The sequence below is a fragment of the Lepidochelys olivacea genome, assembly GCF_965140295.1.
Source record: "Lepidochelys olivacea isolate rLepOli2 genome assembly, chromosome: 3".
NCBI classification, from domain to species: domain Eukaryota; kingdom Metazoa; phylum Chordata; order Testudines; family Cheloniidae; genus Lepidochelys; species Lepidochelys olivacea.
The window spans coordinates 15,853,729-15,868,975 of record NC_140413.1 but is presented as its reverse complement, the minus strand read 5'-3'; the positions used below and the strand labels follow the sequence as shown (position 1 = coordinate 15,868,975).

At 48.3% G+C, this 15,247-nt stretch overlaps 1 protein-coding gene across 7 annotated transcripts in view; it reads right to left on the bottom strand.

Annotated features, from left to right (window-relative positions):
• SLC25A27 (solute carrier family 25 member 27) overlaps positions 1 to 15,247 on the bottom strand; it is a 41,704-nt gene that overhangs the window by 19,272 nt on the left and 7,185 nt on the right. For 2 of the 7 annotated variants that reach the window (XM_084623632.1, XM_084623633.1), the window contains exon 2: positions 5,276 to 5,467. In XM_084623632.1, coding sequence (XP_084479758.1) covers positions 5,276 to 5,363 — 88 coding nt within the window. In that variant the 5' untranslated portion in view covers positions 5,364 to 5,467. The other 5 variants (XM_084623634.1, XM_084623630.1, XM_084623631.1 and 2 more) reach the window with 5 other exon arrangements.

Here is a 15,247-nt window from a genome sequence, read left to right as displayed (position 1 = left end):
CAGGAGCTTTATGCCAGCACGCACGATTCTGTCTCAGGGTCTAGTGTTCCTCCATTCCCTACCTGGAGATTCCAAACCCTGCGCAGAGTGATTCTGTAGGACTGAACTGATGGCAGTGGCAACGGCAATGAAGCCACACTGTAAGGCCCGACTAGTCCAGCTGTGGCAGGGGTGCCAGAACTGACTTTACAGCAACACGTGACCAGACCAGCTGTGACAGGTCTGCAGAACTGACTTCACAGTGAGGCCCACTGGACAAGCTGCGATGAGGATGCAGAACTGACTTCATGGCAAGACCCAACCAGAGCAGCCATGTTAGGCAGGCCATTCATCCAACTTTAGGTCAGACAGCCCTGTTTTTAAATTGTTTGTCTCCTACCGTGTACTGAGACAACACAGGATGTGGTTTTGTCTGGTATCATGGCTAGGGGATGCCATTTTGAAGATCACACTCCCACACCCATGCCTGCATGACCTACCATGCACCATGCAGGCCAGGTCATTCTGGCGAGAGTGGAGACATGCAGGCGGGGGAATGTCCCATCTTCTGGGGTTGTGTAAACAGCATTCTTGGCAGGAAGGGTGAACTGACTTCACAGGAGATCCAACTAGAGCAGCTGGGGCAGGGATGCGGAACTGACTTAATAGTAAACCCATGTTAGGCCAGTCATTCATCCAGTTTTAAGCCCGATAGCCCTGTTTTTAAATGGTGTGTCCCCTGTCTGGTACTGAGACAACACTGGATATGGTTTCGACTAATATCATGGATGGGAAATGCCATTTTGAAGAGAACACCACCCCACCCCTGCTGGCATGACTTCACACGCACCATGAATGTGAGGTCACACTGGCGAGGATGGAGTCATGCAGGTGGGAGTGAGGGGCAGACCCATGCCATGGCCAGTATTCTGGGGATGTGTGAATGACCACCCTAGCCATGGCAGGGATGCAGAACTGACTTCACAGTGAGATCCAGTTAGACTAGCTGAGACAGGGGGTGCAGAACTGATTTCTCAGCAAGGCCTGACCGGACCAGCTTTGGCAGTGGTGAAGAACTAACTTCAAAGCAAGGCCCGACTGTACCAGCTTTGGCAGTGGTGTGGAAGTGACTACACTGTGAGGTCCAACTGGACCAATCCAAGTGGAGGTGCAAGAACTGACATCATGGCAAGGTCTGACCACACCAGTGGCAGCCAAAGTACAGAGCTCACATTTCAGTGTGACCCACGCAGGGGTGCAAAACTGAGTAAGTTCTCAGTGGCAGAAAAGCTGATTTCTTGCAGCTGAACTAGGTAGCCTCACAATGGAGCAGGACTTCTCTGGATCGGAGCAGACAGATGGAGGAGAGCCACCCCCTGACAGCAACTGAGTCTGAGACCACTTCTAAAGTGAATTAAGCTAAATCAAATCGAGACCACTTTAATTCTGAATAAGAGCATTCACTCAAGTGTTTAACTAATCTACTTTAAATCCGCTTGGATTAAATTTCCTGAGTGTCCTCATTCAGGGCACGTCTTCATTAGCAACGGCTTGTGTAGTCGCAACAGAGTGCTGGGAGAGAGCTCTCCCAGCACTATAAAAAACCCACCTCCATGAGGGGAATAGCTACTGTCACGGAGTCCCTGGGCGATGGTCTGGAACTGCTCCCCATGAAGCCAGTCAGGACTCTGGGGCAATCTCCTTTCTGTGAGCAGCCTGCCTTCTGGACACAAAGCTCACACAGCTTCCACCTTCCTGGGTCTGACCTCGGAGCATTCAGCATCCTCTGCCCCTCCGTGCGCTTCCCACAGCGAGTCCGCTCAGGCGGGCCTCCTGGGGAAGCCAGAGGGTCCTGCACCCCAACTTCGCAGTCAGACGTGACTCTCAGCCAGCCAGTAAAACAGAGGTTTATTAGACGACAGGAACATGGTCTAAAACAGAGCTTGTAGGTGCAGAGAACCGGACCCTCAGCTGGGTCCATTTTGGGGGGCAGTGAGCCAGACAACCACGTCTGCCCTTCACTCAATGCCTCCAGCCAGCCCCAAACTGAAACTCCCTCCAGCCCCTTCTCCTCTGGGCCTTGTTCCCTTCCTGGGCCAGGAGGCCACCTGATTCCCCTGTTCTCCAACCCTTCAGCTCTCACCTTGCAGAGGGGGAAGGGCCCAGGCCATAAGTTGCCAGGAAACAGGGTGTTGGCCATTCTCTGTGTCCAGACCCCTGCCCTCTAGGGCTCCGCAACGATCACATACCCCTCCACCCAGACACTCAAGAACTGCACAGGGGAAACTGAGGCACCATCACACTATTCAGAGGAAACATTAAGAACAGTCCCACTTCGTCACAGCTACCAACACTGGAAGCTTGGCTCCCAGCGCTGGTGCACTGTCTACACTGGCACTTTACAGCACTGAGACTTGCAGCACTCAGGAGTGTGTTTTTTCACACCCCTGAGCAAGAAAGTTGCAGTGCTGTAAAGTACCAGTGTAGACAAGCCTTCGGACAAGCCCTAAGTAGAGCTGGGAATGAGGTTTCAGGTGGGTGGGAACTGTTGTGTGATTAAGGGTCCGCAGTAAGCTGGTCACTTACTGTTTGGGTCTGGAGGGCTGACTGAACACTGATTGGGTTTGGGTTGTTGTGTTGCATGTAAATATACGTGCAGTGATCATGCTTTGGGATTTTTTTTCTTTTCCCCCCAAATAAAAGGAACCAGTGGTGCTGAGTGCTGCCATCCCAAGGATGCTGAGTGCCTGTGAGTGGGGAAAAACGACCTGCAAAGGTAAGTGGGGAGGTTTTACTTTAACTTCTCAGAGTCAGAATACGGCTCTGGTTGAGGGCTCAAGCCATAGTTTAAGAGGACCTCTAGGCACATTGAATGAGCCCTTATGCTGCCATTGGCACTAGCCAGAAGGGTTACAAATTGACATGGCAGGATTATGACACAAGACAGTATAGCTGTGGGACATTATCTTGGCCATTATCTTTGAAAACTCGTGGTGAACGGGGGAAGTCCCAGATGACTGGAAAAAGGCTAATGTAGTGCCAATCTTTAAAAAAGGGAAGAAGGAGGATCCTGGGAACTACAGGCCAGTCAGCCTCACCTCAGTCCCTGGAAAAATCATGGAACAGGTCCTCAAGGAATCAATCCTGAAGCACTTACATGAGAGGAAAGTGATCAGGAACAGTCAGCATGGATTCACCAAGGGAAGGTCATGCCTGACTAATCTAATCGCCTTCTATGATGAGATTACTGGTTCTGTGGATGAAGGGAAAGCAGTGGATGTATTGTTTCTTGACTTTAGCAAAGCTTTTGACACTGTCTCCCACAGTATTCTTGTCAGCAAGTTAAAGAAGTATGGGCTGGATGAATGCACTATAAGGTGGGTAGAAAGTTGGCTAGATTGTCGGGCTCAATGGGTAGTGATCAATGGCTCCATGTCTAGTTGGCAGCTGGTGTCAAGTGGAGTGCTCCAGGGGTCGGTCCTGGGGCCGGTTTTGTTTAATATCTTCATAAATGATCTGGAGGATGGTGTGGATTGCACTCTCAGCAAATTTGCGGATGATACTAGGAGGAGTGGTAGATACGCTGGAGGGCAGGGATAGGATACAGAGGGACCTAGACAAATTGGAGGATTGGGCCAAAAGAAATCTGATGAGGTTCAATAAGGATAAGTGCAGGGTCCTGCACTTAGGACGGAAGAACCCAATGCACAGCTACAGACTAGGGACCGAATGGCTAGGCAGCAGTTCTGCAGAAAAGGACCTAGGGGTGACAGTGGACGAGAAGCTGGATATGAGTCACAGTGTGCCCTTGTTGCCAAGAAGGCCAATGGCATTTTGGGATGTATAAGTAGGGGCATAGCGAGCAGATCAAGGGACATGATCGTCCCCCTCTATTCTACATTGGTGAGGCCTCATCTGGAGTACTGTGTCCAGTTTTGGGCCCCACACTACAAGAAGGATGTGGATAAATTGGAGAGAGTCCAGCGAAGGTCAACAAAAATGATTAGGGGTCTGGAACACTCAGTGGTTTGAGCATTGGCCTGCTAAACCCAGGGTTCTGAGTTCAATCCTTGAGGGGGCCATTTGGGGCAAAAATTGGGGATTGGTCCTGCTTTGAGCAGGGGGTTGGACTAGATGACCTCCTGAGGTCCCTTCCAACCCTGATATTCTATGACTCTATGACTTATGAGGAGAACTGGGATTGTTTAGTCTGCAGAAGAGAAGAATGAGGGGGGATTTGATAGCTGCTTTCAACTAGGTGGTGGAATCTCCTTCCTTAGAAGTTTTTAAGGTCAGGCTTGACAAAGCCCTGGCTGGGATGATTTAATTGGGGATCGGTCCTGCTTTGAGCAGGGGGTTGGACTAGATGACCTCCTGAGGTCCCTTCCAACCCTGATATTCTATGATTCTATGACATAGCACACAGCAGTGGTTTTCAAACTACGGATCGCGACCCAGTACTGGGTTGCGGAATGGAAGGCACTGGGTCGCAGCAGCTCTGATCAGCACTGCTGACTGGGCCACTAAAAGTCCTGTTGGCGGTGCTGACCGGCTAGGGAGGCTAGTTCCTCCCTGTTCCAACACCGCACTGTGCCCTGTAAGCAACCAGCAGCAGGTCCGGCTCCTAGGCGGCAGGGCCATGGGGCTCCACATGCTGCCCCTGCCCTGAGCATCAGCTCCGCACTCCCATTGGGCGTGAACTGGCCAATGGGAGCAGGGTGGGGGGAACGGTGCCTGCGGGTGAGCGCTGCGTGGAGCCGCTTCCGCACCTCCGCCTAGAAACTGCACCTGCTGCTGGCCGCTTCCAGGGCGCAGTGCAGTCCACAGTGCCAGGACAGGCAGGAAGCCTGCCTTACCACCCCTGATGTGCCACTGACCGGAAGCCGCCCAAGGTAAGCCTACGCCCTAACCCTGCACCCCAATCCCCTGCCTCAGCCCTGAGTCCCCTCCCCAGACCCGGAGCCACCTCCTGCACCCCAAAACCTCAGCCCCACCCCAGAGCCTGCACCCCCAGCCCAGAGCCATGACTCCCTCCCACACTCCAATCCCCTACCGCAGCCCAGAGGCCCCTCCCATACCCTGAAGCCCTCATTCCCAGCCCCACCCCACAGCACTCACCCCTGCACTCCAACCCTCTGCCCCAGCTCTGAGCCCCTCCCACTCCCCAACCCCCTAATCCCCAGCTCCGCTGGGTCGTGGGCATCAACAATTTTCTTCAACGGGGTCATCGGGAAAAAAGTTTGAAAACCACTGGCATGCAACATTCTGACTCATTGCTATGGGAGAAGATAATCACCTATGTGTCTGTAGACGGCAGGTGTTGCTCCTTGCCAGAGTTTTAGTAAGCCTTCCTCTTGAACAATCCCTGCTGCAGTACGTAGCATGCCACGGTAGGGTACAGCTCTTCTGGCAGCAGCTCCATATCGACAAACAGCAGCTTCACCTTGGATCTGCAGCCGTGTTTTCGTGAGATCCAGGGGAAAGGTTGCTAGCAAAAAATATCAGGGAACACAGCTGAACAAGGGCACATCCTGCAGAACAGATTGTTGCGAAACACAGGCTGGCAGCATTTGGTTTGCCGCAGGCACTGTTAGCAAGTGCTCATCCTGACTGAGACAGGAGGCTCATTATTCATGGTGCCTTTTGACAAGATAGCAAAAAAATACATCAATCGCCTTTCATTCTATCCCAAGTTCTTCCCCTTCCAAATCCAATGCTTACCACCTGCCCCACTTTTGAAGTTTCTTTGGAGAAGCATTTGGAGTTTCTGGAAGATGCTGGAGCACGTCAAATCCTTGTCAGTTACTCCCACCCTTTTACATACTCTGTGACCAAGACTTTGGTGTACACAATGCAGTTGGGCAGGTCAGGCACCCCCTTATTCTCAAGTGGCCACTCTGCATTTCCAGTCTGTGCCCAGAGGGAAAACACACTCTGCAGAGCCAGTAATCTCCCCATCCCCATGCAGGGGAGCATGAAATGGGAAGATGTTTGACTGGCTCCATCCCACGATGTGGGGAAGGTGCTTTGAGCAGAGGGGGAAGCAATCTTCTATTGGCGTGGATTAATAGAAGATTACTTTTCCCCATTGGAACAAAGCAGAACCAGGGAAGAAAGTGTCCCGCAATCCCTTCCCTATGCTGCTTCTGGGGCAGTGCAGTTACACGCTGCCCTTACATTAAAAAAAAAACTTGAGAACAGCTAGGCTGCTGGTGTGCTGAGACCACCGCTTCCTCTGCTAACCAACATTGCCTTGTATTTCCCAGGCTGTCTGTATCCATCGGTTGTCACTTGTTTTATACTTAGATTGTAATCTCTGTGTAGTACAGACTATCTCTTGGTTCTATGTTTGTACAGAGCCTAGCACAATGGGGTTCAGGTCCATGACTAGGGCTCCTAGGCACTACAGTAATATAAATAATAAACAACACTAATAATAATACTTAGGGATGCCAGTAAAGTCACAGTATAGTCCCATATTATAAGTTATTATTTCTTGTACTGGGTATCTTTAAACAAAAGAGAACCCTTAAATCACTAGGACATTGCACCAAGTTTGCATGTACAAATTAATAGTTTACACTACATAGATATTACAAAATATCAAATTATTTATCACAATGCAGCATTGTATAGGCGTTTCCTCTCCCGTAAATATCTGCTATCATTTTATTGCACTGACACCTGTCTCTAAAGACAGTTCTGCTGTAATTGGAAACTAGATTAGATCTCTTTTTGGGGTGAAGGAGGAGTGCTACTCTAGGCAAATTACTCACAGTCAAGTTCAACGGATTGTTCTTCGTTTTTGGTGTTCTATCAGAAATAAGAGTACATTGCACATTTAAATCACTCACAACTTGTCTTGGTTTGCTATTGCATCCCACTGTTCTCAACAGCAGAGATTTAGGGCTAGTCTACACTGGCAGTGCTTTAACATGGCTTGTGTGGTCATGGCACAGCTCTCCCAGCGCTCTAAAAAAAACCCACCTCCATGAGAAGCGCGGCTCCCAGTGCTGGGGTACTGTTTACACAAGCACTTTACAGTGCTGAAACTTGCTTCACTCAGGGGCGTGCTTTTTCACACCCTTGAGCGAGAAAGTTGCAGTGCTGTAAATTGCCAGTGTAAACAAGCCCCCAGAACTGAAATACCTACTGCGGAGCAACACCAAGTTTGCAAAGCTGCAGACCCGGAGAAACCATGTGATGTAATATATTTTGCAACCTGCAATACACAGACAAGTATAAAGAGCAGAGGCCGGTGTAACAAGTTCCCTGCGCTGGGAAGTTGTTGAACGTTGAGGCAGCAGTGAACAGAGAGCTGGGGGAATGGGGCTGAGTATTTTCCCTGCCTCCCACCCCAGTCAATCACGACTCCCTTCCCTCTAATAAAATCATAGTGGCTAGTACCTAGTTCTGCAACCACCGCTGCACAGGCTGACAGGGTGAACTTACTGGCTCGGGGCCATCTCTCTGGGAAAGGCAAACTCCTCTCCTCCTGGGGTAGCATTGAGCATGTAACATAACAGGCTCACTCACCTACCCACCCGAAATAATTAAAAGTCAGTGAGTGAGTCACTCTCCTGAGGTCATTTTCCTAAAGTTCCAGCCGCACCAAGGAGCACTCACCCCACACCGTCTCCTGATAAACAGACTCTAAAGTCTCTGCTCAGTGACATAATTAAGTCCTACAGAGAGGCTTCTGGGAAATGTAGTCTTTCATCTTATCTCGTTTTCACGTGCAGTAGTGAAAGTTGGTTTTTAAACACAGTTATTTATTGCCAGTTGCTGATATTCAAAAATCATGAGTCAGGTCCGCAAAATCATGAGATTGACTTAAACATAATCATAGAATAGAATCACAGAATATCAGGGTTGGAAGGGACCTCAGGAGGTCATCTAGTCCAACCCCCTGCTCAAAGCAGGACCAATCCCCAATTAAATCATCCCAGCCAGGGCTTTCTCAAGCCTGACCTTAAAAACATCTAAGGAAGGAGATTCCACCACCTCCCTAGGTAATGCATTCCAGTGTTTCACCACCCTCCTAGTGAAAAAGTTTTTCCTAATATCCAACCTAAACCTCCCACACTGCAACTTGAGACCATTACTCCTTGTTCTGTCATCTGCTACCACTGAGAACAGTCTAGATCCAACCTCTTTGGAACCCCCTTTCAGGTAGTTGAAAGCAGCTATCAAATCCCCCCTCATTCTTCTCTTCCGCAGACTAAACAATCCCAGTTCCCTCAGCCTCTCTTCATAAGTCATGTGTTCTAGTCCCCTAATCATTTTTGTTGCCCTCCGCTGGACTTTTTCCAATTGTTCCACATTCTTCTTGTAGTGTGGGGACCAAAACTGGACACAGTACTCCAGATGAGGCCTCATCAATGTCGAATAGAGGGGAATGATCACGTCTCCTGATCTGTTTGGCAATGCCCCTACGTATACATCCCAAATGCCATTGGCCTTCTTGGCAACAAGGGCACACTGTTGACTCATATCCAGCTTCTCGTCCACTGTAACCCCTAAGTCCTTTTCTGCAGAACTGCTGCCAAGCCATTCGGTCCCTAATCTGTAGTGGTGCATGGGATTCTTCCGTCCTAAGTGCAGGACCCTGCACTTGTCCTTGTTGAACCTCATCAGATTTCTTTTGGCCCAATCCTCTAATTTGTCTAGGTCCCTCTGTATCCTATCCCTACCCTCCAGTGTATCTACCTCTCCTCCCAATTTAGTGTCATCTGCAAACTTGCTGAGGGTGCAATCCACACCATCCTCCAGATCATTTATGAAGATATTGAACAAAACCGGCCTCAGGACCAACTCTTGGGGCACTCCACTTGATACCGGCTGCCAACTAGACATGAAGCCATTGATCACTACCCATTGAGTCCAACAATCTAGCCAACTTTCTATCCACCTTATAGTGCATTCATCCAGCCCATACTTCTTTAACTTGCTGGCAAGAATACTGTAGGAGACCGTGTCAAAAGCTTTGCTAAAGTCAAGGAACAACACATACACCACTCTCCCCTCATCCACAGAGCCAGCTATCTCATCATAGAAGGCAATTAGATTAGTCAGGCATGACTTGCCCTTGGTGAATCCATGCTGACTGTTCCTGATCACTTTCCTCTCCTCTAAGTGCTTCAGAATTGATTCCTTGAGGACCTGCTCCATGATTTTTCCAGGGACTGAGATGAGGCTGACTGGCCTGTAGTTCCCAGGATCCTCCTTCTTCCCTTTTTTAAAGATGGGCACTACATTAGCCTTTTTCCAGACGTCCGGGACTTCCCCGGATCGCCATGAGTTTTCAGAGATAATGGCCAATGGCTCTGCAATCACATCCGCCAACTCCTTTAGCACTCTCAGATGCAGCGCATCCAGCCCCATGGACTTGTGCACGTCCAGCTTTTCTAAATAGTCCCGAACCACTTCTTTCTCCACAGAGGGCTGGTCACCTCCTCCCCATGCTGTGCTGCCCAATGCAGTAGTCTGGGAGCTGACCTTGTTCGTGAAGACGGAGGCAAAAAAGCATTGAGTACATTAGCTTTTTCCACATCCTCTGTCACTAGGTTGCCTCCCTCATTCAGTAAGGGGCCCACACTTTCCTTGACTTTCTTCTTGTTGCTAACATACCTGAAGAAACCCTTCTTGTTACTTTTAACATCTCTTCCTAGCTGCAACTCCAAGTGTGATTTGGCCTTCCTGATTTCACTCCTGCATCCCCGAGCAATATTTTTATACTCTTCCCTGGTCATTTGTCCAATCTTCCACTTCTTGGAAGCTTCTTTTTTGTGTTCAAGATCAGCAAGGATTTCACTGTTAAGCCAAGCTGGTCGCCTGCCATATTTACTATTCTTTCTACACATCGGGATGGTTTGTCCCTGTAACCTCAATAAGGATTCTTTAAAATAAAGCCAGCTCTCCTGGACTCCTTTCCCCCTCATGTTGTTCTCCCAGAGGATCCTGCCCATCAGTTCCCTGAGGGAGTCAAAGTCTGCTTTTCTGAAGTCCGGGGTCCGTATTCTGCTGCTCTCCTTTCTTCCCTGTGTCAGGATCTTGAACTCGACCATCTCATGGTCACTGCCTCCCAGGTTCCCATCCACTTTACTAATTCTTCCCGGTTTGTGAGCAGCAGGTCAAGAAGAGCTCTGCCCCTAGTTGGTTCCTCCAGCACTTGCACCAGGAAATTGTCCCTTACCCTTTCCAAAAACTTCCTGGATAATCTGTGCACCGCTATATTGCTCTCCCAGCAGATATCAGGGTGATTGAAGTCTCCCATGAGAACCAGGGCCTGCGATCTAGTAACTTCCGTGAGTTGCCGGACTATATATATAATTAGACTATATATGTATATATATTTGCCTTCAGTTATTTGAGTGGTTAGAGTTCACGTTTTCAAACTCTGCTCTGGAATCATGAGGGCTAGAAACTTTTTTTTCCGAGATGAAAGCTGAGATTCTCACATAGTCAGGACTCCAGCACAGGGGTGCTATTTCAGATTTTAACCGTGATTTCAGAGGCTACTTAGGCACCTGAAAACTCTAGGTGTGATGTTTTGTTTTGTTTTTTGTTTTGTGTTGCAGATAAGTTAGAAATTAACTGCTTGGAACACTGTATCTAATTCCTATATAAAGAAAGAAAAACACCAATTAAAGCCATATTTTAAGTTTATATGTAAATTTAGAACAATCTGGAGAGAATACCTCAATGCTTGGGTTTGGAAATATCTTGTATCAGTTTTGGAGCCTTAGCACAGATATCAGAAACACAAGTTTGATACTTTATACACTACCTTTAGTAGAGATAAATAAAAATAAATAAAATTTGCCTAATATCTGCTTACTTTCTCTGACACACACTGTGTTACCACAATTATCCACTCTATTTTAGTCAATTGTTTTTTCACTCCACTAAAAAGATATTTACTTAATTTTAACATGCACAGTTAAGTTTTTTCCCCCTCTTTAATTAAGAATAGGAATTTGTTTAATTATTTTGGCATTTCTGTTTACTGATCACAATCATATATGTTACTCATTAATATTTGAATCCATCATTACTATTAGTATCGGACTTGGAACTGCATTTATTTTCATGTAAATTTTAAGTTATTTTACAGATATAATAAAAAATATAATTTGAAAATAAGCAACCTTCATCTGCACAGTGCCTAAAGTTTTGTGTTTAGCTTTTTTTAAAAAAAACTGGCACTGCTAAGGTGAGTACAAGCTAAATTTAAATTCTAGAAGGATACTATTATTTGATGGTGTGTGTGTTGGGGAGAGTGTGTGGGAGACTGAAGGTGTGTGTGTATGAGATTGTGTGTGCTGAATGATTGTGTCAGCACACTCAGGCTGGCCTTACCATGAGGCAAACTGAGGCGGCCACCTCTGGTGCCAGACTGGGGGGGGGGGGGCACCAATAGGACCCAGAGTGTAGAAAATTGTGTCTGCTGCTAGTGCATATGTATTATTTCTGCTCTAGATGCACAGGGATGGTGGAGTGCTGTGCTGGAGGAAGGAGGGTACAAGAGACTTAACAGGCAGGCAGGAGAAAAGGTGAGAGGGAACAACAGAAAGCAGCAGGATCTGCAGGGAGAGAGAGGAGGAGGAGCCTCTTATGTACCTCTGTAGCACCCCAGGAGCCTGGACTGGTTGACACCAGCTTCTCAGGGAGCTTCCTGTTTCCTGCTGCTTCCCTGAACCCTCTTGAGGAGAACAGGCAGTCAACTGAAGTAGTAGGAGCCAGTTAGGCCCTGCTACCAGCCTGCTTATTTGTCCCCTTCAACTGAGTGTTGAGAGCCACTATCGCTGGCACAGAACAGCAGTCATGAGTGAAAAAAGAAAACACCCCTCTGGGGCAGCATTCAGAAAAAGAAAGCAAAGGAAGCTTTTCTAGCTAAGCAGGAAGCAGTTCTCCTGAGATACATAGACACAAATGTTCACAGTGAGCCTTCCGGCCCCAGTGAGGATGTGAGTGGTGAGGAGATGCCTGATCGTCCAGTTAGTCAGAGTGCAGGTGACCTGGCAGCTACTGCAGCATCCATATCTCCATCTCAAATGGATGTAACCATGCACATTTCTGAAGAAAAGTGTAGATTAGAGAAGAGTGTGGTGGAGGCGCAAGAAACAGGTGCTGCTGAGTTTAGTTCCTTAAGTTTAGATGATCCAGGACTGTGGACCCAGTTGAGCAGTAGCCTGAGGGACTTCCCTGTACTGCATGGACCACAGCAAGTGAAAAATGTCATGTTCCCCACAGACAATGAAAATAGAAGTTTTCATTCAACACATTACTGGCGTGAAATCCCCAATGGTGACAAAGTGGAGAGGCCATGGCTTATGTACTCAAAAACCCAGAATGCTGCATACTGTTTTTGTTGCAAACTCTTCCAGTCTAATGTTCCAGCCACATTGGGTTCTAGAGGAACAAAGGACTGGAAAAATCTGTCTAGAAATCTGGCATGCCATGAGAAGGCAGGAAATCACCAGAGAGCATTCCATAGGTGGAAAGAGCTTGAGATGAGACTAAGGTTAAGGGCCAGCATAGATGATCTGCATCAAGAGAAGATTGCATCAGAGTCTCTTTACTGGCAAAATGTTCTGAAAAGGCTCATTGCCATTGTGAGAATGCTTGCTACCCAAAACCTAGCACCGCGTGGCACTTCAGATCAGCTGTATGTGCCAAACAATGGAAACTTCCTTAAAGTTGTGGAGCTGATTGCTGAGTTTGATGTTGTACTCCAGGAGCATCTAAGCAGAGTCACCACCCAAGAAATGTACACACACCACTACCTTGGAAAAACAATTCAAAATGGGATCATACAGTTACTGGCAACAAAAGTCAAACAGAAGATTGTGGCAGATCTGAAGTCAGCAAGATAGTACTCTATTATTCTGGACTGCACACCTGACCTCAGCCATATGAAACTGTAGGGAGCCAGGGTGGCTTCCCTCCGAACCAGAGGGTAAAGAGCCACCCTCTCAGCCTGAGTGGGCGGTGCCAGACCAAGCTTACGCCAATCCCCGGAAGGGAGGGGTGGGACAGGAAGTACAAAGGGCAGGACCCTTTGCCCAGTGAGGAGAGCACCAGGGAGGGAGACAGACACAGGCTGCTCCCTCGCGATCCTGCTGCCGACCCAGGGGAGGCCCGGGCCCAGGAGGAACCTGACCGGGAGGAAGGCCTGTGGCGACCAGGACTGCCAGCCGCTGAGTACCCGGAGGACCTGGAGGGGCCAGGCGGTAACCCACGCCAGCATGAGCCCGACACAGAGAGGGAGCTGGAGCTGCCAACAGCGGAATACCTGGACGAGCTGGAGGGACTGGAGAGACCCACTTGAGAAACCGGGTAGGAAGTAGCCCAGGGGCAGAACTGCTCTGTGGGGTGGGTGTGTTTGGTCAGCGTGCGCGGATGGCCCCCCGCTGACCCAGCAGCAGGACCTTCACCTCCCGCCACTGTCAGGGTCCTGGGCTGGAACGCAGTGCAGTTGGGTGGGCCTGCGTTCCCCTACCCTGGCCAACCTGCCTTGGGTAGCAAAACTGTGCGCTACCAACCCGTGCCGGCGCTCCCCGGCCCAAGGGGCGCGCCGCAGACTCGTGCCGGCGCTCCCCGGCCCAAGGGGCGCGCCGCAGACTCGTGCCGGCACACCTTTCCCACTAATTCCCCAGTGCCCGAAAGGTGTGACTAAGGCCTGCCAGTGGGGCCATAGCTCTCCATCGCCCCCTAGGGGCTCGAAACCTGTCACAGGAACAAATGACTTTAATGGTGCATTTTGTAAGAACAGCAGAACCTAGTGAAAATGTCCCTGCAATGGTGACTGTCAGAAAGCATTTTCTAGAATTTATTGACCTTGATGATACTACAGGAGCTGGTATGAAAAATGTGCTTCTTAAAAAGCTGGAAGATATGGGAATTGCGATAGATGACATGTGAGGTCAGGGCTACGATAATGTGTCAACATGAGAGGAAAGAACAGAAGAGTGCAGACACGGATCCGAGAGTTAAAGCCTCGAGGTTTTTTTGTCCCATGCAGTTCTTATTCATTGAACTTGGTGGTCAGTGATGCAGCATCAGCTTCTAGAGAGGCTGCTGAATTGTTTAATGTAATTCAAAGCATCTATGTATATTTCTCTGCATCAACTCATCGATGGCAAATTTTGAAGCAACATCTGAGAACATCCTCCTGACACTAAAACCACTGAGTGCCACACGATGGAAAAGTCGAATGGAGGCTGTCATAAATATAAAGGGAAAGGTAAACCCCTTTAAAATCCCTCCTGGCCAGGGAAAAGCTCCTCTCACCTGTAAAGGGTTAAGAAGCTAAAGGTAACCTCCCTGGCACCTGACCAAAATGACCAATGAGGAGACAAGATACTTTCAAAAGCTGGGAGGAGGGAGAGAAACAAAGGGTCTGTGTGTCTGTCTATATTCTGTCTTTGCCGGGGATAGACCAGGAATGGAGTCTTAGAACTTTTAGTAAGTAATCTAGCTAGGTACGTGTTAGATTATGATTTCTTTAAATGGCTGAGAAAAGAACTGTGCTGAATAGAATAACTATTTCTGTCTGTGAATCTTTTTTGTAACTTAAGGTTTTGCCTAGAGGGGTTCTCTATGTTTTGAATCTAATTACCCTGTAAGGTATCTACCATCCTGATTTTACAGGGGGGATTTCTTTATTTCTATTTACTTCTATTTTTATTAAAAGTCTTCTTGTAAGAAAACTGAATGCTTTTTCATTGTTCTCAGATCCAAGGGTTTGGGTCTGTGGTCACCTATGCAAATTGGTGAGGCTTTTTATCCAACATTTCCCAGGAAAGGGGGGGTGCAAGTGTTGGGAGGATTGTTCATTGTTCTTAAGATCCAAGGGTCTGGGTCTGTAGTCACCTAGGCAAACTGGTGGGGCTTTTTACCAAACCTTGTCCAGGAAGTGGGGTGCAAGGTTTTGGGAAGTATTTTGGGGGGAAGGACGTGTCCAAACAGCTCTTCCCCAGTAACCAGTATTAGTTTGGTGATGGTAGCGGCCAATCCAAGGACAAAGGGTGGAATATTTTGTACCTTGGGGAAGTTTTGACCTAAGCTGGTAAAGATAAGCTTAGGAGGTTTTTCATGCAGGTCCCCACATCTGTACCCTAGAGTTCAGAGTGGGGGAGGAACCTTGACAGAGGCGATAAAGCCTATCAAACACCAAATTGGGAAGATAGATGATGCTATAGTTGCCGTTATGGAGGATAATGCTATGACAGGAACTATTTGTGGGAGAACAGTGGCAGAGGGA